The sequence below is a fragment of the Coturnix japonica genome, chromosome 1, assembly GCF_054131305.1.
Source record: "Coturnix japonica strain WE chromosome 1, WE-NBRP24, whole genome shotgun sequence".
Classification (NCBI taxonomy): Eukaryota; Metazoa; Chordata; class Aves; order Galliformes; family Phasianidae; genus Coturnix; species Coturnix japonica.
The window spans coordinates 70,573,744-70,595,111 of NC_140663.1; the positions used below are offsets into that span (position 1 = coordinate 70,573,744).

The following is a 21,368-nucleotide window of genomic DNA, read 5'->3' on the forward strand; positions in this document are numbered from 1 at the left end:
CTCTGATGTGGTGAGGCCGCTCTTCAGGTAGGACTGAACTATTCCAGCACTGGCTTCCTACTGTTCCAGCTGACAAAACAAGACTGTCTGAGACCATGTGGTCCATTTTCTTTCTTCCAGTACTTGAAGGGAGCATAAAACATGAGGGGGAATGGCTGTTTAAGAGGGTGGATAGTGATAGGACCAAGAGGGATGGTTTTAAGCTAACATGGGAGGTTTAGGTTAGATATTACGAGGAAGTTTTTCACTCAGATGGCGGTGAAGCACTGGAACAGGCTGCCCAAGGAGGTCGTGGCTGCCCCATCCCTGGAGGCCTTGGACCCTCCTGCATGGCAGCTCACTGCATGACAGAATTTCCTTTTAAGTAGGGATGGCTCCTGAGTTTACACCTGCTGTAAAGATCCCTTACACCCCAATGCCAAGAGACTCCTTGCTGATACAGAACCTCTATAAGTGACTGTTTCTTTAAGCTTTGTTAGCTTTTTTAAGATTATATCTTGGATTGATAGTGCGCATATAAGCTCTTAGACATAAGCCTTTGACCAAGTTTGGGTATGGCAGTAGATTCATCCACATCCAGGCCCTTTACCTCCATTGCTCAAGGTGTTTAGAAAGCAAAGGGCTGCACTATGAACCTCGTAACTCAACAGGAAGGTCTTCTGGATAAGCGTGTTTAACCCTACCCTTTATGTAGTAAAGTGTACTTTGACATCTCTGTCTCTGTACTCTGCCATCTAAGGTGCTGTCTTATTTATGATTAAGCTTTGCTAAATCACTATATTATTTTAATAAACACACTGCTACTTCTCCCTTACGACTGAAGCATAGTTTCCATTTGTGACAAGCACACACTCAATCTCATCACTGCCACAGAAAAGATACAGTCTATGTGGAGATGTATCACTTCAATTCAAAAATTTCTGTAGTTATAGATATGTAAGCATTTTATTTTATTTAAAATATACAGAGCCTATTCTTTCACGCGAAGCCCTGGAGAGATTCTAGTTATTTATTCAGCGCTTAACAGGCAACAATGCAAGTTAATCACAGAGGCCGTTAGTGAGTGTTTAAGTAATAGATAGTGTCTTGGTTTTATGATTGTTAGCAGTATTTCACATCATAGCATCAAAACATCATGTAGTGCATTGGGAGTTAAGGAGTTAATCCTCCAATTCTGGGAACCTGTCCCAGAAGAGAAGAAAAACTACATCTCTCTCAGGACCATTTTCTGTTCTGTTACTGTTTTCCACCCAGAGGGAAAAATAAGAACTGTTCTTATTGAGAAAGATGAGAAAGAATACTTCAAAGCACAGTATAATCACTCACTAGACTGTCCATTGCAACACCAGTGATATCAGCATAGAGTTCAGGCACCACTAGCTCAGGAACCTGCAGTACTCGCTGGTCATTGCTGGTCTTTATAGCTGTTTGTAGGCTCTGGATCAGGTCTGACGGGGAAGGCCTGTCAGCTGCATTCCACTGCCAACATGACTTCATGATGCTGTACCTGTAAGATGAAGAAGTAGAGAAGAGCTGGGAATCAAAAATACCAACAAAATTTTATCTCATATGTAAAACATCTGGAGGCCTCCTCTTTTTCTGCCTCATAGAAAGTTCTTTCAGCAAAGCCTGTACCTACACAATAATGTGTGGGGGAAAGGGCAGACAGATGTTTGCCAGGATGTCATCTCTGAGTACAGGAAAAGGGGAAATGATTAGATTTGATATTTCCTTTTGAAACAGCAACTGGGGATCCTACCAATGAAAAAGCCTCTGAATATTAAAAAAAAAAAAAAAAACAATTTTTGAAGTCTTCACAAAAAAGAAACACAATCCCTCAGATCTTCCCTGTGGTTTCTTAGTTCATTTCATAATTCAGCACTTACAGGAGATTGATTACTCTGGAATAGTCCGGTACCTTGCAGAGAAGCAGTGGAGCAACAAAATTTAAGGGCAGAATAGAAAGCAGAAATAAGAACAATTTTCAAAGCAGGTAAGAGAGTGGCAGTCGAGTTTTCATGCATGGGAATCCAGTAAGATGTGGTAGGCATGAGAACAAGTCTTTTCAACTAAGAAGATACAGTTTTGTACAGTCTAGACTTAGAAATCATCTTTAAGGTATGGTTTTGCATGCTGCATTTCTATTTATCTCTGAAAGTCTTTCAATTGTACATAAAGCAAGTGGCTTACATGGCTTGCTGGCAGCTTGAGGGCTGTTTCATGATGTTTCGTCTCTGCAGGTATGGTAAGATGTCAGAAGGTCGTACATCAGGATATGGTGGATCACCTGGAAGATGAAAGGGAAGACAGCAGAAAAGCTATGAGGTAAAGGTCACAGACAGCAACTTTAGTGCAAGAATGCCATCTCTGCCTAATAAAATCTATTCTCTTGTTCTTTCAGTTCACACTGATAGAAAAACTAAAAACAATTGTCACGACTTTTCATGTCAGAAAAAAAGTGGGTTGCTTATTATTTAAGTTAGCCTCAATTTTGCATTCTTAAATGTCCGAATTTTGATCTTGTTAATTTGTTGCTAACTTCTATATTTAAAAAACTTTTAAAATTACATCTTCTTACCTAATGTAATCATTTCATACAGTAGAATTCCAAAAGACCATCTATAAGAAAAGAAAAGAAAGCAATATTAAGTTTGTGTTCCAGCAAGCTAGCTAGCTTAAACACATACAAATGATTAGTTATGTATACTGCAGAAATGAGAAGGCATGAGATGTGAAGTTAAGCATTGTGCTGAGTACAGGCGAGCCTTGCTGTGAACTTCAAGATATGAAATAATTATACATAAAGAAGTGAAAGAGAGGTCTGACAGATGAAATTCTAGTTCAAAAATAAAATCATACATGTCTGCCTTGATGCTAGGGGGGTTCTTTAGAAGCCGCTCCGGTGCCTGCCACTTTACTGGCACCATCTCTGTGACTGAGCTGGCACCATACGTATGAGCTTCATAGGTCACCCCAAAACCACAGAGCTTGGCAGTGAAGTTGTGATGAAGTAGGACGTTCCTGGCAGCAATGTCACCATGGAACAATTTCTTCTGCTCAAGGTAAGCCTAAAAAGTTGGAAGAGACTATGATCATTTTAAAAGTAATTCTAATTGGCAGAAATTTTTAATGAGTTTGTACCCATCCTCCACAGTGCAGAACAGAAGTGTAGGCCCACCAAATCAGTACAGGTGTATTTGGCTCAGCTTTAACAAATTGCATCCTTACTGCCTAAGTTAAGAAAATCTAGGCAATCATGTGAGCTTATGTTGCAATCAAACAAGAAGCAAAAAACTGAGCAAATCTGAGCAGACTTACCAGAGCTGCTGCAACTTGTTGTCCAACTTTGTATACTTGCCTTTCAGTGAGATCATAAGGGATACCATCCATTGTCATTACATCCTAGAGACAAAAGAATAGACCTTGGATTACAGCTGCAAGGTGCTGGGGAACCTGTCTCCTTTTAATCTCATAAAATGATTATTTTATCCATATATCCAGTTTTAGTATCCATAGCACTCAGTGAAAAGGAATTCCATTAGTCAAATCCCTACTTTGTGAAGAACTACCTCCACTTGTTTGCTTTGACCATGGTACTTACTAGCCTTATTTGTTACCACCTTGTCTTTCTGCTGAACAAGACAGAGAGCAGTCTCTCTGTATTTAGTATTTCAGACGTGGAAGAAAGACAGATACAGAGACATAACAGAGCCTTGTTTCTATGCCTTTCTTACTAATTTCAAATATTTGTGGATTATTTATTTATTTATTTATTTTGCATAACTTCTTCATGACAGTATGTGTGTTCATAAAATCAGTCCCGTGATTTCACATCTGATCAGCAATAGGCTGGTATAAGGCCATCATTATGTTAAATCAAGATTGCTTTTGTACCTATGCATCATTTTATTTTTAGCTGTGCTGAATTTTATCTGTTTCATTTTACTCATTAGTTACTCAGTTTTGAAGGATTCTTCTGCAAATGCTCAAGCCCTTGCTATTCTCATTACCAGTCATCACCACCTCACTTGCAACATTTCTGCTAGGCTATCGACACACACATTGAAAAGCACCAGGTCCTAATACATTTCCTAGCACAGCTTCATGTGTGACCTCTCTCCAGTGCAAGTACTGACCGTTCTCACGTGTATTCCATTAGTTGTCTTTTTAATAATTTAGTTAATTTAATTTAGTTAATAATTTAGTTAATTTTAATTATTTAGTTAATTTAGACCTTCTCCCCATCTTCATAACTACTCTGCTGTTCTAAAAGCTCTTAAAGTAGAACTTGCACTTAAAACTCTTGGGAAAAAAAGTATATGTCAATGTATCACTTCTCCCAATGCCTGCTTAACCCTTCAAAGAATTCCAGTGGCCTGCAAAGTCAGACTTCTTACAAAACGTCAGCTTCTCCAAACTTTAACACACCTATTCAGAAATGCTTCGGTTCTATTCCAACTCAGAACTTCACTGAACTTCTCTGAGGATGGAAATGGTCTAGACTGATACAGGTGGATGCATGATTAGATGAAAGGAATCTTCCATGACTTACACACAGATATGCAAATGATCAATTTTAAGAAGATATGTTATCACATCACTTTTTTTGACTCACCTTACGACATGTCCATAGAAATTTTAGCAGGTCACCAAGAGATACATCTTCCATTATCATATAAAGTGGGAATCGATCTACACAGCATCCAACCAATTCAACCAGGTTCTCATGATGGCCAAGATTTTGATGGAATTTAATCCTTCCCAGGAAATCCTTTACTTCCTGGGGACTAACCAGGTCTGAAATAATCAAAGAAGCCTCAGTCCACCACCACACAGAAGCAGTTAGCAATTAGCTTGAAATGACAGCAGTCTTCTTTGATACTACTACAGTACCACTTCAGTAGACTAGTTAACACATTAGTATGTTACTGAACACATCTCAGTCTTGCCCAGTAATGATTACAAAATTCTGCCCACCTTCGTGTCTTTGACATGCAGATCTGTATCAAACTGGATTCTCTGCCATATGCTTTACCTTGTAAGGCTTCCAATATGACACTCTTAGTCTTCCCCGAGTTCCCAGTTTCCAGTTCTGCCCTGTAGATGCTCCCATTGCGGACATGTTTTACAATCTGCAGACTGCCTAGTGAGAGCTTCTCTCGTGGTATCTGCAGTTCTTTCAGAGTCAAGGATGCAGAACTTAGCAGGTTCTCTGTAGATACCTCACTCAGCTGTATACAGTGGTTCTCTTGTGAAGTGGATTCTTGATGGTTCTTGTTCGCTGACAAAACCAAAGTCATGTGAAACACAAAAAAAGGCAGATGAACTCTTGTAGCAAGTGGCAATGCCCATTATTCTATTTTCTTTGATTCTTGCTCCACAAAAAGGAAGAATGAGTTTGGAGACCTCTACTACATTTAACCATGCAAACTTTCTGGACTTGTAATTGATTCTTGTGCTGAAGAAATGGACATTATTTTCTTTTATTACCAGCTAGAACTATAGAATTGTAGAGTCACCAAGATTGGAAAAGACCTCCAAGATGATCATGTCCAACTGTTCACCTATCACCAGTATTTTACACTAAGCCATGCCTCTCAGTACAACATTTATATGTTTCTTGTACTCCTCCAGGGTCGGTGACTCTATCACCTCTCTGGGCAGCCCATTTTAGCACCTGACCACTCTTCTGGAGAAGTTTTTCCTAATGTCCAACTTGAATCTCCTGTGGCATAACTTGAGGCCAATTTCTCTAGTCTGCACACCAGTTGCATAAGAGAAGAGGCTCACCTTCACCTCACCACAACCTCCCTTCAGGTAGTTGTAAAGAGCAACAAAGTCTCCCCTGAGCATCCTCTTCTCCAGACTAATCTGTTTCCTCAGCTGCTCTTGTAAGACTTGTACTCCAGATCCCTCACCAGCTTCGTTGCCCTTCTCTGCACATGCTGCAGGGCCTCGATGCCTTTCTTGTAATGAGGGGCTCAAAACTGAACACCGTAGTTGAGGTGCGACCTCACCAGTGCTGAGTACAGGGGGATGATCACTTCCCTGCTCCTGCTGGTAACACTATGTCTGACACTGTTAGGTATGAAAGAGACACACAGAAGGTGCTCCCATCTATGCCTTATCATGGTTTTCAGTTACTTCCCTTAACACAGGGTTTTTTCTTGTATAGAAAGAAAATCAGTTCAGAACTAGAGTTTCATTTCAGCATAGCAGCATGCGCTTGCAGTAATGACAACCTTTTCCCCTTCTCACTGCTCCCTGTTCTGTTTTCTGTTGTCCACATAGGACACCAACTTAAGATGAAATTTCATAAATGATAATAAATGAATGGCATAACTAGGTGTGATATATATCCAAAATTATTATATACGAACTTTCATTTGTAATTATCCCTGTTGCTTGCAGGAGCATCCATGAAGGCTCTTACATAAACATACTTTGTAATTCTCAAGCGATGTTATCACTTGTTAATCCACTTACATAGTATGCTGGTTTAGGTTTCCTCAGATACCTTGGCACTATAGATTCTATAATTGCTAACAGAAGTTGGACAAAACAAAGTTCTCCAGTTTTCTTTATATTCTCTAGATGGATGAATACCACTCAGGAGCTTCAGAAACCTTATTGCCTAACAGGGGACTGAAATCAATACTCTTTCCTTAGTTTGAAAATGGTGATGTTTACCTTGTTGTCCAGATGATGATGATTCCTCCCGCTTTGTTCTTGTTCGCAAGCCACGGCAATGCAGCCAAAGGATCACAGTTAGCAGAATGACAAAAAAACCCACAAGGAGAGCTGGGACAACAATCACTTCAGTCTGATATTCACGCACAACTACAAGCAGATAAAGAAAATGGGAATTAAAGGAGCACTGCTCTGAGGACTGTGTGCAGCATTGCCTAGTGTGTGCCAATTCTACAAAACACAGCAGTAATAAACTGTTTGAGGTGTAACTATTTCAACTCTGACAATATGTGTGCGTGTCCATCCACTTGCGGCTTCTTAGAATAGCAACTGAACACCTTCTAGTGCTGCAACCCTGTTTCTCAAACCTCGCTTCTCAATGGTGCTGAAAATTTGAACCCTCATAAAGCCACTAGAACTCCTTGTACTTATTTAGATGCCTTATTCACTTATATAGATGCCTTAGTACAAAGGCAAGGAACTTCAGTCATTAGTGTAAGTATCACCCACCACTGAAACGTAGTGGCCCTGGAAGAGGTATAGGAGGGCTTTGGGAAGAGTTGGCCACTGCTGTGCCTTCACAAATCTACAGTGAAATTACAGGTTAAGCTTGTTTGATTAAAAAAATTAAGGAGCAATTTAAAGACAACAGAGCATGATGACCTACTTTGGAGTCTGACCAAAAGACACTGCCATTAATAAGGAGTTGCAGTTTACAGACAGTCTTATGTCCCCAGATTTGCATGGGACAAGGTACCAGTTCAGTTTCAAAGATGACATAAAGTGACAGAATCAAAATCTCACAAAATCGGTACTTACGAAAACAGAAGAGAATCTTTACTGACTGTGTTATGAGGTTTTAACCTCATTTTTATGGGTCATTCAAAGTAGAAATACTTGGCTGTAAAGGCCTGGGATCTTCACAGGACTTTCTGCTGTCAAATCCTCTTTTGTGGAATGAGATGTATGTGGATCCAGGGAAAGACCTTGTTCATTTTTTTTTATCAAAGTAGGCCTTCCTGCTCTGTATGTGGAAAAATACTGCCTAAAGGAACAAATGAATCTTACCACACAGCTTGTCATTGCTGTTGCATTCCAGTAGCATGCGTGTGAATCTTTTCACATCTCCTGCCATGTTCAATTACAAGCAAGCAGATCTCCAACCTCTGTCTCCTGCACTGATATGAAGAATTTTAATAAAATTTGTCAGAAGGAAGGATGATTTATTAAACAATTAACAAGCAGAATATGGATATTTCCACCCCTTAAGTTCAGAGTTAGTGTGAAGAAGAGGCACAGAGACTCAAGGCTTAGAGAATGATATGGAATATCTTCCATCAAATGCCATGAACCATGGACAGCATGACCAATGATAACTTAAGATTAAGCTTCTACAGTATTACACAAATATAGTAATTGAGCACCTGGTAGGAAGGCAGGGCCAACCCCAAGGGAGTTCATGTGCATACAATACACGAGTGACCAGAAGGGGGGGAGCCAGGATTCTCCCCTTCCCAGACCTAATTTAAGGGTTGGCAATGGAAGCAAGGGTATCTTGTTGGAGATCCCTGCCTACCAGAGGTCTCCTAAAGGTAAGCAGTTTTTCTTCCTTTGTTTCTGTGTCTATGGCTGCTGCATTTGGGTTGTTCTTATTTGTAGAAGCCTAGGATTGTGCTGCCCAGGAAAGATTTGCCTGTGTAACACAAGGAATGTATATAAGCTGAAGATCTTACATTCCAGGTATGTATGATAGGCAGAACTTATCACTCACACATCCAGCACCAAAAATAAAGAATGTCTGCTTTCTAACATCAAACAGAGTCTTAGAGAGTTTTCTGATCAACCAACTTAGAGTGACATATTTTCCAGACTTTTATCATATGTCTTACCAGAGGAATACCTCTTGCTTCACTATCATATTCATGTAATCACTTTATATATATAAAACTTGGTAGGTAAAAAGCATGGTAGTAGGCCACTCTGCTTTCAGAATGCCAAAAATCAAGGTAATGCTGATATGTTTGGTGTGGTTTCAGGCACTGAAAACCTCCTGAAAGATATCTTCTCCTTTGTACGTTGACCAGAATGCTACTTAGCTTTTCTAGAACAATGTTTCTCAGCAGGAGAGAACAACAGAAGTTTGTTCTTTACAAAGAACTTCACAACAGAGGGTGCAAAGTTCTTTGAGGAAGAGTTGAAAAGTCACCCATCTATTTCCCAGAACAGGGTGGGGGGAACAAGAACAGGTCTTTCATTAAACAAATCCAGTGATATGTGAGAGTTTTTGCTGTGGCAAATATACAGTGACTTGCAAGGCAATGCTCAATTTTTATTGTTAACAGTGTTGAGATACAACATGGTTCCATACGGACTGTAACAACAATGATAGTCAAGCCTTTCTTTGACCAGTACCCAAATCCAAAGCTCCATGTCCAAACTAAATATATATCCAAGAGTGTCATAGCTAGAAATAGCAGAAGCAACTGTCCTTGAACTGTAAGAGATATATAGCAAAATCTTAGCAGAGGCTATCCTGCAGTCAACACTGTTTGCAAACTGATACTAGCAGGCTACTGAGTAAACTGCATATGGGGCAGTTCCACAGCTATTCCTTTGCTGATAGTGCCAAGTGTGTTAGCTCTCCCATATCTGGCTCATACTGACTGCTTACCTCTCCACATCTGACAACATGATGAGCACTGGTGAAAAAGGTGGTGTTTTGTTTTCAGCCATGTGTGTTCCTCAAGCTGTTCTGCCACTTTGGTAATTGATGGTAATTGATGAACAACACTACCTCAGGAATAAGTAGGTAAAAATGTCAGTTGTGGGGTCTGTATAAATCAGTTCACTGTCCCAGTAATTAATACATGTAAAGTTTTGTGATTGAAGCCAAGCTGAACAAAGGTTCACCGCTACCAAACAGGGCAAGGGTATCTTCCCTTTCTGCTCTCTTCCCACACAGTTTTGCTCTCAACAGTGCATCTGCTCACGTGGTAAACTAATTTAAACCTCTATGCCAGTACAAATAATATTTACCACAGTAGTTTCCTATCATTTGTCATCACACAATTTAACAAGTGCCAGCACAGGCTTGAGGAAGTGGCGGGAGCGTACATTCAGGGGAAACTCTCCTTAAAGGCATGGGCACAGAACAGAGCCGGCAGCTCTTTAAGGACACCCTTCTGAGAGTGCAACAGCTTTCCATCCCCAGCAGGCGACCATCATGACCAAGGACCTGCAGCTTAAACTGAGGAAAAAGAGAGAAACATACTGCAAGTGGAAGCAGAGTTGTGTAGCCTGTGAGGAATACAGGCTGTTGTCCACATATGTAGAGATGATAGGATTAGTAAAGCCAAGGTGTAGATGGAGCTGAACTTGGCAAGAGAGGTGAAAGATAACAAGAGGGGATTCTACAGGTATGTAAGCAGGAGGAGACAGGCTAAGGTGAGTGGTTCCCCCCCTGATAAAAGTTAATGGAGAGCTGGGTTCCTCAGACATAGTGCTTTACCTCAGTCTTCACAGGTAGTCAGGCTTCCTGTGTTTGCCAGGACCCTGAAACTCTAGCTGAGGGTGTAGGGTGTTGATTCCACCCCACTGTAACACTGAAACAAGTCCAAGTCCTCCTCATAATAGAACATGTCTAAGTCCATGGGGTCAGAGTATATCCACCCTAAGGTCCTGAGAGAGATGCCTGGTGTGGTTGCCGAGCCACTTCCCATCATATTAGAAAAATCATAGCTGTCTGGTGAAGTCCCCAGTGCCTGAAAAAAGGGAAACATTACTCCCATTTTTAAGGAAGGGAGAAAGGAAGTGCTGGGGAACCACAGGCTGGCGAGCCACACCTGGGAAGATTATGAAGCAGATCCTCCTAGAAATTATGTTAAGGAACAAATGATACAAAGAGGTGATCTGAGACAGCCAGCATGGCTCCACCAAGGGTAGATTCTGCCTTGCCAATCTGGTGTTCTTCTTCGATGAAGTGAAAGCTTTGGTGGACAGGGGAAGGGCGATAGATGTCATCTACCTGGACTTTTGCAAAGCCTTTGACATGGTCCCTCACCACATCCTTCTCTCTAAACTGGAGAGGTGTGGATTTGAAGGATGGACTGTTTGATGGATTAGGAAATGGTTGGATGGACTCAGCCACATGGTTGTGCTCAATGGTTCTGTGTCAGGGTAGAGGTTGGTCACAAGTGGTGTCCCTCAAAGGTTGGTCTTGGGACCGGTGCTCTTCAAAATCTTCATCAGCAAATCAGATGGTGGCATTGAGTGCATCCTCAGCAAGTTTGCAGATGACACCAAGCCAAGTGGTACAGTTGCTACATTGGAAGGGAGGGAAGCCATCCAGAGAGACCTGGGCAAGCTGGAGAAGTGGGCCCATGAGAACCTAATGAGGTTCAATAAGGCCAAGTGCAGGGTTGGGGCAGTCCAAGGTATTTATACAAACTGGGGGAAGATCTCCTTGAGAGCAGCCATGTGGAGAAGGGCCTGGGTGTCCTGGTGGACAAGAAGATGGACATGAGCCAGTAGTGTGTACTTAGCAGGGGGGTTGAAACTGGATGATCTTAGTGGTTCTTTTCAACCCAAGTCATTCTATGATTCTGATTCTGTTTATTTAATTCCATGCAGCAAAAGAACCATAATCTCGTGCCTTTTTAGTCAGCACTTTTGTACTGCTTTTATTATTTTATTTCTCTTTTATATGACCTTTGAACGTGGCTTAGACAGACACGTGCAGAGATGTGCAAATGTGTTCCTCAGTCCACAAAGCCAAAAGAGAAGAGAGCTACTAGGAAGTGACAAATGCCAAAAATGCAGTGAAACCACAGTGTCTGATCTTCAGGTAACCTGGCAGTTTTGGACACTGAATGCGTGAGTGGCAAAAGAAAATCACAGTGGAAAAGCAGACGGTGAAATACATTTCTTCCCCATAGCACTGACAGTTTTACTTATCAGTAACATCCAAAAGAAATAAAAATCCAACTGACAGGTCCCACATCTAACAACCTGATGCCAGGACATATGCCTACGGCTCTGCATGTCCTGTCCCTTCTACTTTCAGAAGACTTTTGTGGCAATTTCTCCACCAGATTGGCAGATTGTGGCAACTTTGCAAGTTTTCCCTGGCCTACTGAGCCGCCACCTCATCATTCACCTCTGGGCTGTTTAGTCTGAGCAGTGTCTCCAGCTCTTTAGAAAGAGGAAATTCTGACTTGTCAAATCAATTCTTAACATATTTATAATGCCTCACCACTGCTCTGAACAGAGATTACCTATAGTATTCTGCAGCTTGCTGTGCTTGGTTTGATAATTCCTCAGCTACAAAGATTTGGTACTGCAGCTCACTCCCTTGTGTACCAGCTGGCAGCCATAATGTTCTATAAGAAGAAAGATAGTGCTTTAAAGAAGTAATGTACTGACTCAATATTTTCACTTGAACCAAAATTAGAAGTGGTATCTGAACATCAAACCTAGGCTAGCTGCTAATAAAGCATATTAAGGAGTGAAAGAAAATCAGGATGACAAGTTTTGAAGTGTTAAACCATGAGGAAAACAGCAAATAACGTAACCCACACCGCAATCTGAGCTGGTGAATTACTTAGAGCAAACCTGACTCCTTTTCAAGGGAGAATTAAAAACAAGCAAAGTCAGCAGCCACTGCTGCATTGAGAAACATGAGTGAAGAGCACTCTGCACTGCTTAAAGAAAGGTCAGTTCAAGCTGGCACCACAGCAATGGAGATACGCAAAATTTCAAGGTGCTTTGTTTAAACTTTGATAATTTCACAAAAAAACCAAATTTATTTGTGCAGACTGAGAAAAATCTGGCTACAGAACTGTGAAACAACACAGAAACTGAACTGTGATTGAAATAAAAACATATTTTTTTCTGATGCAAACAAGACCTTGTATATTTTCTGAAATATTAACATACACCTTGACCATATTGATCACATTCCCCCTCAAATGAGGCCACACAAAAAAATCTTATTTCTCACAGACAGTCTGAAAAATAAAAGTCTGTATTACAAAAACAAACAAATAAAAAAGACACACACATTAACCTGAAGCCCCTAATGAGGAAGTATGAAAAGTCTGGATGCCAGACTCTCAAGCATACTCTTGCCTTTGACTTTCTGAGGCTACTTTTAGAAGTGCCTCCCAGTGCTTTACCTTTCTGATTGCCTGAACTTTGACTCTGGTTGTACTTGCAAGCACTGAACCTGCATAAAACCCTATAAACCTGGTACAGTTATAAGTCTGATACTGAAACTCTGTAACACTGTGGCAGCAAAAGCTGTGGCAGGAAAGAAAAAATGTTAAGGGACCACAGCTATATGTAACTCTTGCTGTAAAAAACACTGCTGATAAAAATACACCATATTATGGTGCTGTGTAATGGCTTATGAAACACAATTTGTATCTGCTTCCAAAGCCATATTAAAACTTAACTGAGGTTGTGTACAGTTTCACCTTCACAGGTTCCTAACTTTTAGATGATTCTTGGTGAACTTAACAGAGATTTTGTTTATAATTTGATCAATAGCATGTGTGTACACACAAATACACAGAAAAAACTAAACAGATTATTTACCATCCTTACAATCAAGTAAGGCTGAAGGAAATAAAACACTAATTCTGAGTTGATAAACTGGTACACACAACTTCATCAAGCACTGAACGAACTTACTTATGTAGACAGGCGCTGCATCACTGGTGAACTGAGGTTAATTTTAAATTGAATTTCCTTCCTTTGTAATTTTCTCCCTGTTCAAAACGTGTCTGGGAGTTATTTCTCTAAACCAACCTGCAAACAGATAGATTTCAGTTTCTTTCTTCCTTTTTTTCCTCCCCAAACTTCAAAACCATTATGATCACAGAAGTATTACCAGATCAGTAACTTCTATACAATCAGTAAGTACAGATGCAGATATATATACATACAGAGGCATATACACTTTATGGCGCAGTTATATCCTAGTTTAGAGCACATTCATGTTAATAAAGTCTTTTCAAACATTTAAATATTCATTAGCTAATCCTCCAGCAGTATTTTCTCTCGCTTACCTGAATTACACCACTTCTCTTGCCCTGCGGTAGTCTCTTCCTGAAGCTTACATGCCGCTGCTTCCCTGTTTGTCTGAGGCCGCTCAATACAGATGGTTACCTCACGCTGCTGTAACTCTTATGACTAAGTTCCTTCTCACTGATATCCCTGCCCCATACCTGCCCAGCATCAGTTCTTTATTCTTCGAGTTTCTTTCATTTTTCTCCCCAGAAAGAACGTAAATCTAACACATGAGTTGACAGGTAGGCACAAACCCATGAAATGGGTCTAATCTGGCTGGCACGCACTGGCTGGCTGAGAGCAAAGCAAGGCAAAGACTCCTTGGGTGGGGACCTGGTGTGTAATTTGAAAGGCAGATAAACAGACCAAGAGGGATAGGCTAACATAACAAATGGAAACCACGCTCTTCATATTAATGTTTCACGTTTAGGAAAGAACGTGATAGAGAACATGCAAATGAGCAAAGGGAGAAGAGATTAATAAAAAACATGACAGAATAGACAGCAGCAATGCGAGTTTTTCTTACATTCAGCCTTGTCCCTTGTATTCCTCCTGCTCAGGCTGTCCACTGCATTCTGCTTTCATTTTTCAGCTCTGCCGTCACCACTTCTCTTTCTCTGTCCTTCCAGTAGTCCAGCCTGGAGCTCCCTACACCACCTCTTGAAATATGTCCTGAGCTCCCTAACAAGACCTATCAATATTCTTGAACTTGCCCTGTGATGTTATCCTGTTAACATGCCCCTGAGGACACCGTTCAGCTCTGCTAATGCTTTCAATCCTGAATCATGTGCGAGGTGTATTCCTCACTGCATTTCATTTCCTCAGTGTTTCTGCCCTGGGGACTTTCTTCCAGCCAATCAGTGTATTCCAGTCCCAGCTGCTCGACTGCATGCTCCCCACCATCAGCTCAAAGACTGTCTTTGCCTAATGCTGAAAAATCTCATGTTTCAGATTCCCGACTTCTGGTTAAACAAGCCTCTACAAGACTGTTTGCTTACCTATATCACACAAGTGGAAAGCAGTTGTATTACAAGAGGAAACAACACAAGACCTAACACTGAGAGACAAAGTTCATTTTACAGTCAATATTATGCCGCAGATAGCTTTGAGAACACCAAGACGATATGATCTCTACCAACTCCTTGAGCAAACCTGACCTACTCATATTAATACTTTGGTGCTGTGTACATTACTTTATTTAGGGATTATTTTAGTTGAGGTAGGGGGAAAGAGGTAGAGTTACATACTGAAACACAAAAGATAAATTAACTGCAAGAACAACCACATAACAATATATGTGCAGAGCAGAACATCCCAAGCTTCAACCAGGTCTGTTTAGCCTTAAGAAAAGAAGGCTGAGAGGGGACTTGATCCAGGTTTATAAATACCTGAGGTGTGGGAGCCATAGTGGTGAGGCTGGTCTCTTTTCAGTAGTGTGTGGGGACAGGACTAGGGGTAATGGGATGAAAGTACAGCAGAGGAAGTTCCTCACGAATGTGCAGAAGAACTTCTTTACAGTGAGGGTGACGGAGCACTGGAACAGGCTGCCCAGGGAGGTGGTGGAGTCTCCTTCTCTGGAGATATTCAAGACCCGCCTGGACGCCTACCTGTGTGACGTGGTGTAGGGAGCCTGCTTTGGCAGGGGGGTTGGACTCAATGATCTCTAGAGGTCCCTTCCAACCCCTACAATTCTGTGATTCTGTGATTCAGTCTGGCACTATTCTTCCAGCTGGTATTTACTGTAAAAGCGTGCAAAATGGAGAATACTGGGACTGTGTCTCTTCACTGCATGATCTCTACGTAAGCCGGTAGAACAGTAATTACAAATAGTTCAGTGATGTGGAGTTTTGTCCCTGAAAAACCAGAAGAGAAATCCCCTAGATTGTGCAAACCAACCTGTGGCCCTTATTCTGCATGTGGCCCAGTACAGCTCACAATGAAGTTCGCTCCCTGCCCCATACCATCATGCTGGTGGCTATTCCCCACCAAGAGGTCTGGGCAGGCCCTGGGTGTGCACCCATCCCTTAGCAAACAACCAAACAATTCATAGAATCATAGAATCACCAAGGTTGGAAAAGACCTAAAAGATCATCCAGTCCAACCATTCATCTATTACCAATAGCTCCCACTAAACCGTGTCCCTCAACAAAATGGTCTTTGTTGTTATATGTTTTATATACTGTCCAAGATAATTCCTCTTCACACAGTGCAGCCCAAGCATGTCAGGAAGATAGACACCCATGTTCCAGACTGAGCATTTACTTCAGTTGCAAAGATTGTTACAGCTGCAAACTTTAAGCTCAGGCTCTGGCTTCTGTCATTGTTTTATGCTGGTGCTAACTTTCATTGACTCTCAGTGTTATTTTTTCCATGAAGATGCACAGGATCTGTCCTTTAACCCATTCCTGTTTAATACATGGATACACTGAAAACAACATTTTCTCTTTTACATGTGTTATTTACTGAAATATTTTGCTTCCCACGCGCTCCTTTTGTAAGGGCAGCTGGGGGAACCTCTTCAGAGGAACCTGATTCCTATTTAGGGATTAGGGTTTAAAAATACAATAACTGATAGTCTTCCTCCTTTCACTCCTTCTTCCTCAGTTTTCTAAATACCCCTTTTGCGGGGGGGAAGGGGGGCAAAATGCAAGGGGTTAATATTCAAGGCATGCATAAGCAAAAGCAGCAATCCCCACTGCTTTTTGTTTCCTTAGTTAATCTTTCTGCTGTGCTCCCAGTCAGACTGGTCGGAGAAGATATTTAAACAGTTCAGAGTTCAGGCCTCAGACCAGTGTTCCTCACTGGTCCATAAACCCTTCCTCCTGTTCGGCTAAGGGACAGCACACATTTACTGTCACGTTTCATCTCGTTAAAAGCAAATTTCTGCTACAAGTTATTTATTCTGTCTGTGCACATCCACAGGGAGAACAATGCCTGTGTAAATGTTTGTGTTCCTCTTGCTATTTTTCCTTATGCAAGTATGATAAGGCGCACTGAAATTGGTGGAGCAGCGGTTCCGTTAACACTAGTGTCCTCTTTATCTCCGAGACATCTACAGCATATGAAGCAACCATTCAAACCACATACACAACTGCTCAGTAATCTCTACAGTGCACTTTAGAGACTGACAGCAAGCGCAGCCACAAACCATTCAGTCTTTTTCTTGTGTGAAGAGACTGTTAAAACCACAGGGCTAATCTTGTGGCTGAAAAGTCACAAAAATCAGCAAACTCCAAGTAACTGCCCAGAAAACAAGTTTCTTCTGAAAGGATCTGCTCTTTGGCATCCCAAAATCAGTACTTATCCACAGTTAGCCCATGGAGTTCTTCCCAGGACTCCAAGGGCAATAGGGCAACTGATAGACTGGAAAGTAGGTGCAGCACATATCACTTGCATTTCCATTAGCTTTGTGTAGTTTCCGGGTGTTATTGACCTTAGCAACTGGGTTCCTGAGCACATTATGTATGCATATTCTTCTGTTAATTTGACCTTTCCTCTTTCCATTTTGTTCATTCTGTTAAACATACAAACTTTCCTCTTAAGTTCCTGGGTTTTGCCACTCCATTTTTTCACGTCGTTCACTTTTCCAAGTGAGAATACAACAGTTCTTGCTGACAAAACTTAGAAGCTGTTGAACATACTTAAGCACCCTGTGTAAGTATTGAATAAATTGCACCACTTCACACAAAAAGAAGTAGAGGAGCCATCTCTCCTCCAGGAAGGTTGCCCACAGAGACCTTACTAGAACTAGGAAGTACATATAACAATATATCACATACCAGTTTCAAACAAGGGGTCCATTAATGAGCACTGTGCCTCAGACAGCTGGCAGTGGGACTTCTTAGGGAAACTAAAGCTCAAAACAACATAAAATGGTATTTCTCACAATGCTTTCCATTGCCTCCAGCAACCCGTGATACAAGAATTTATTTAGCCAAGTATTATCTTTTCTTTCATCTGTTTTGAAAGATTTTGCCTACTTTCAACACCCTGCACAATTTTAGCAACACGATACTTCATGGTAAATTCCACAGTTTTCATGTAACTTGGTATGTTTATTCTTTGCATAAGGATGGAGTGCAATATTCAAACTAGCTACTTATTGTGCACAGCTGGCAGTGAAATGAGTGATGGCTACAAGAGATGAGTAAAAGTTTCACACATAATTAAAATATTAATATATTCAATTATTTAAAAGCAAGAGGAGTTTAATGTTTGGATACTAGAAGAAACAGATTGTAAGGTTTGGATAGGAATAAAGAATAGGACACAATCAGGGGTGTGACCCATTCAAAGGGCCGTGATCCTCAGTCTCCTATATACCACTTAAAGCCTATTATCAACAACTTGGACAATCTTTGTGTCTTGTTTCTCAGCCATCATAGAATTTCCTGCCCTTCTTTGCTTAGCCCTGCAAACACCTTCTCCAATAACTGTTTATAAAGACAAAAATCATGAAGACGGCAGGTGTACCTCTGTAGGAAAGAAAGCAGATGCAGCCAACTTCGAGAGTTCGTGCTTGAGGCATCACTCGGCTCTTATCTTCAGATCTCTCACAACAACAGCTCGGGGTACCTGGTGGGTAAAGGACGCCAGCATCGAGGGGTGTTGCGGTGTAGGGCCGTGGGAACTGGGGAACCGCAGACAGGTAAGGGGGGGGGGTTACCTTCTGCTCTCCGACCTCCGGGAGTACTTATGTTTTGTGGCAGGCCGGGGACGAGGCAGCACGCAGCAGGCAGAGGGCCAGGCCTTCACAGGAGGCCATGGCCGGGGAGCAGCGCGGCAGGGGCCCGCTGAGGTGCCCGCTCTGCCGCAGCCCAGGGCCGGCCGCGACCGCGCTGGAAGGAAGGAAGGCTGGGCGGACACGACAGCGCTAGAACCAGCAAGCACCCTCCTGTCGCGGCTCCGGGGCACAGCTGTCCGGCTGCACCGCCACTTCCAGCCCCGTGTCCTTCCCCTTCTTTTCCTCACGGCCGCCTAACTGTTTGTCCAAGCGTTTCCTTGTCGTGAAACAGAAGATTAACCGAGGTGGGGAGTTCGAGGGCAGAGCAAGCACGAGCGTACAGGGAAGAACGTTTTCTCGTGTCCCGCTCCCGCCCGTCCCTGTTGTTAGAATCAGGAGGAGGGAGCCGCGCTATATACGCGAGCTCGGAGGGTTGGGGTTGAGCCGTGGGGTCTGTTAGGCGTGTCGGTTGCGGCCTGGCCCAGGGCGAGGCGGTACGGGCTGCCAGGGCGGGGAGGAGTCTAAAGGATCCTGACGGGGTTCCTCACGGACACCTGGGACTCGGGATGGGGTGGTAAAGGTGCAGGGATCACCAGCTCTCTGCCTTCTGTCCGGGCATCGCGGCGGAGTGAGGTTGCCCTGCAGTCACTGTGGTGGGTGACAGTCCGGATGAAATCGGGACTGTGGCTGCGTTTTTAAGACCCTTGGCATCCCTGCTTTGTCGGCACATAGTTATTTAGTAAGACTTAAATGCCTGGTGAGACCTCTGAACACGAAGCACCCTGATGGAGCTTTAAATCCATTATAACTCGTTGCATTCCTTCCACACTTCCACACAATAATAACCTGAAAATGGATACCCTCTGATAGCACTTGAGCAATTACATATATTTAAGATAAAACAAACAAAAATGTTGCCTACTGCATGGCGTAATTACCACAGTGAAACTCTTTCCATAGTGTCATCCCACCCCTTGTTTTCAGAGAAGGAAATAAAAGCAAGGCTGTATGTCTCATGTTTGGACAATATCAAGGTTCAGAAACTCACTGATGAGCTTGAGTCTACCTGTTTTTGCTTCCTGCACATTTAAGCTGAGGTTGCTCCTACAACTTAGCTGGGTATATAGTTACAGAATTTAGTATGTGCAGTTATCTGGTGTGCGTGTGAAATACTGGATGTAAATGGGGATTTTACAGCTCACTTTGGAAAACGGGGACTGGTCTGTGTCAGGATATTTGAGAGAGAGGCTGTAGCAGAATAATAGATAAAACTGTCTAATGATTGGTTTAGTGGGAGCTATTAGTAATAGGTGAATGGTTGGACTGGATGATCTTTTAGGTCTTTTCCAACCTTGGTGATTCTATGATTCTATGATCTCTTTGATACAGATACTAAAATCATTAATTGGCACAAATACAGCATATTGAGTGTAATTCCCTCTGAATCACTCAAAATGATTTCAAAATGGATTAAAAGTAGTATGCAACAGGCAGTTGTTGACCTGTAAATTTCAGGCCAGATTCTTAATGAATTCACATATAAATTGAGAATTGTATGTATTTTAATTACTACATTTTATTACACTATTACTTTCCCTCCACAGGGAAAATCAACTCACCTTAAAGTAAAATAAAACACCCGCTTTCCTTGTAGATGGCCAGACAAGAATCTCAAGAGAGAAACTATGACAGTATGCTAAAGATGGTGGAGGATCTGAACAAGGACCTAGAAAAACTTCTGGAGGAAATGGAAAAACTGACAGGTAAAGGTCTTTATTAAGAAAAATATGGGTTTGTTTACTAAAGTGAAGACATTGAGGATGTATTATTTATGTTTATCGCTATGAACTGTCCCATGTGATAGAAACATAAGTGGGAAAAATCACCATCATATATAAAATTTTTATTTTTCAATCACCCACTGTGTTTTTAGCCAAAATTCCTGGCTTGGTGGTATCTCTTCTGTTTATAGTGCAGGCAACCTGGATGGCATATGACATGGTAGTAATGCGTACTAACCCTGACCTGACCAATTCCATGAGGCGTTTGGAAGATGCCTTCCTGAACTGCAGAGAAGAAATGGAGAAAAAATGGCAGGAAGTGCTGAGAGAATCTAAAGGTGAAGAGCCAAAAAAGGAATGAGTTGAATTTAGTCATGCTGGCAGAACTGTATCCCTTGGAAAGTCTCCAGTTTTTTTGTATTCCAGTCATGGAGGTTTCACAAACACCATGGAAAACGAATTGCTGTTCTTCTTACTAAGAACTATGTATACGTTTACATTTGTGGAAATATTTTTATGATATATTAATATTGTTGAAGATAAAAGGTAACTATGCTTCTATTTTTTATTATGCTCACGTTGTAGTGTATGTGCGTACAGAATTTAGGTGCTATACATGGGTTATTTTTCCTGCAAGACCACACTTACTTCATAGTCAATATTTGTATGTGCAATTCTTTGATCCCTGAACAAACTGAGTGGGGGGAGAAGGGGAGGCTGTGCAGTACACAGCTACACTAATGTGCTTTTCAAGGAAAACTAAGTATTTTATTACTATTATTATTATTATTTAACCAAATTAACAATTCTAGATTTACAGACTCATCATGTTAGCTTGGTGTGAGATCACCTACTAGGTGTTCATTGACAGAACTTTATTGTTAGCTAGCTCACCTGTAATTTCTTTCGTTTTATTTCCTGAAGGTAACGTCTCATTTAAGGAAAAAAATGTTCACAGTTATTAACTACACTTTGGTCTGTGGGATTGCTGCTGAAACCAAATGAATCTTATTGTGAAACATGCCTTTCTATGTTCCTGCTGTATATTATTAAAAAAGAATAGAAAGAAAATATTTTGTAGTCAAGATGCAGACTAAGAGCACCAC

General features: G+C 41.6%; 2 protein-coding genes across 16 annotated transcripts; one reads left to right on the forward strand and one right to left on the reverse strand.

Moving 5' to 3' along the window:
• Positions 1–917: 917 nt before the first annotated feature.
• Positions 918–18,749, reverse strand: STYK1 (STY kinase 1). 8 transcript variants are annotated; one of them, XM_032447207.2, is made up of 12 exons: positions 18,425–18,749; positions 18,232–18,333; positions 13,381–13,497; positions 7,759–7,868; positions 6,691–6,840; positions 5,036–5,281; positions 4,616–4,797; positions 3,319–3,402; positions 2,860–3,068; positions 2,579–2,619; positions 2,191–2,287; positions 918–1,507 (listed from the first exon to the last, which is right to left on the reverse strand). In XM_032447207.2, exons 4-12 carry the CDS (start codon positions 7,823–7,825, stop codon positions 1,303–1,305), a joined length of 1,281 nt encoding a protein of 426 aa, XP_032303098.2. In that variant the 5' UTR covers positions 7,826–7,868; positions 13,381–13,497; positions 18,232–18,333; positions 18,425–18,749; the 3' UTR covers positions 918–1,302. The 8 variants fall into 8 exon arrangements, with proteins under 8 accessions (XP_032303098.2, XP_032303106.2, XP_015729471.2 ...); XM_032447215.2 differs by lacking the exons at positions 18,232–18,333; positions 18,425–18,749 and adding exons at positions 9,362–9,480; positions 14,285–14,549; XM_015873985.3 differs by lacking the exon at positions 13,381–13,497 and having other exon boundaries at positions 7,759–7,863.
• On the forward strand, positions 2,307–21,333 carry SYCE3 (synaptonemal complex central element protein 3). 8 transcript variants are annotated; one of them, XM_085522971.1, is made up of 3 exons: positions 2,307–2,325; positions 20,136–20,244; positions 20,454–20,823. In XM_085522971.1, the coding sequence occupies exons 2-3, from the start codon at positions 20,136–20,138 to the stop codon at positions 20,621–20,623; spliced, it is 279 nt and encodes a 92-aa protein (XP_085379097.1). In that variant the 5' UTR covers positions 2,307–2,325; the 3' UTR covers positions 20,624–20,823. The 8 variants fall into 8 exon arrangements, with proteins under 8 accessions (XP_085379097.1, XP_015729576.1, XP_015729567.1 ...); XM_015874090.3 differs by lacking the exon at positions 2,307–2,325 and adding an exon at positions 18,268–18,406 and having other exon boundaries at positions 20,086–20,244; XM_015874081.3 differs by lacking the exon at positions 2,307–2,325 and adding an exon at positions 18,288–18,406 and having other exon boundaries at positions 20,454–21,333.
• Positions 21,334–21,368: the final 35 nt, after the last annotated feature.

Excerpts from the sequence above, each read along its gene's own strand:
- STYK1 (XM_015873985.3), bottom strand. The coding sequence starts at position 7,825 with ATGGCAGGAGATGTGAAAAGATTCACACGCATGCTACTGGAATGCAAC. Across the intron at positions 6,841-7,758 it reads CAGCAATGACAAGCTGTGTG|TTGTGCGTGAATATCAGACT; the intron begins GTAAGATTCATT and ends ATCTGCTTGTAG. Across the intron at positions 4,798-5,035 it reads CATATTGGAAGCCTTACAAG|ACCTGGTTAGTCCCCAGGAA; the intron begins GTAAAGCATATG and ends TGATTATTTCAG.
- SYCE3 (XM_085522971.1), top strand. The coding sequence starts at position 20,136 with ATGGCCAGACAAGAATCTCAAGAGAGAAACTATGACAGTATGCTAAAG. Across the intron at positions 20,245-20,453 it reads GGAAATGGAAAAACTGACAG|TGCAGGCAACCTGGATGGCA; the intron begins GTAAAGGTCTTT and ends TTCTGTTTATAG.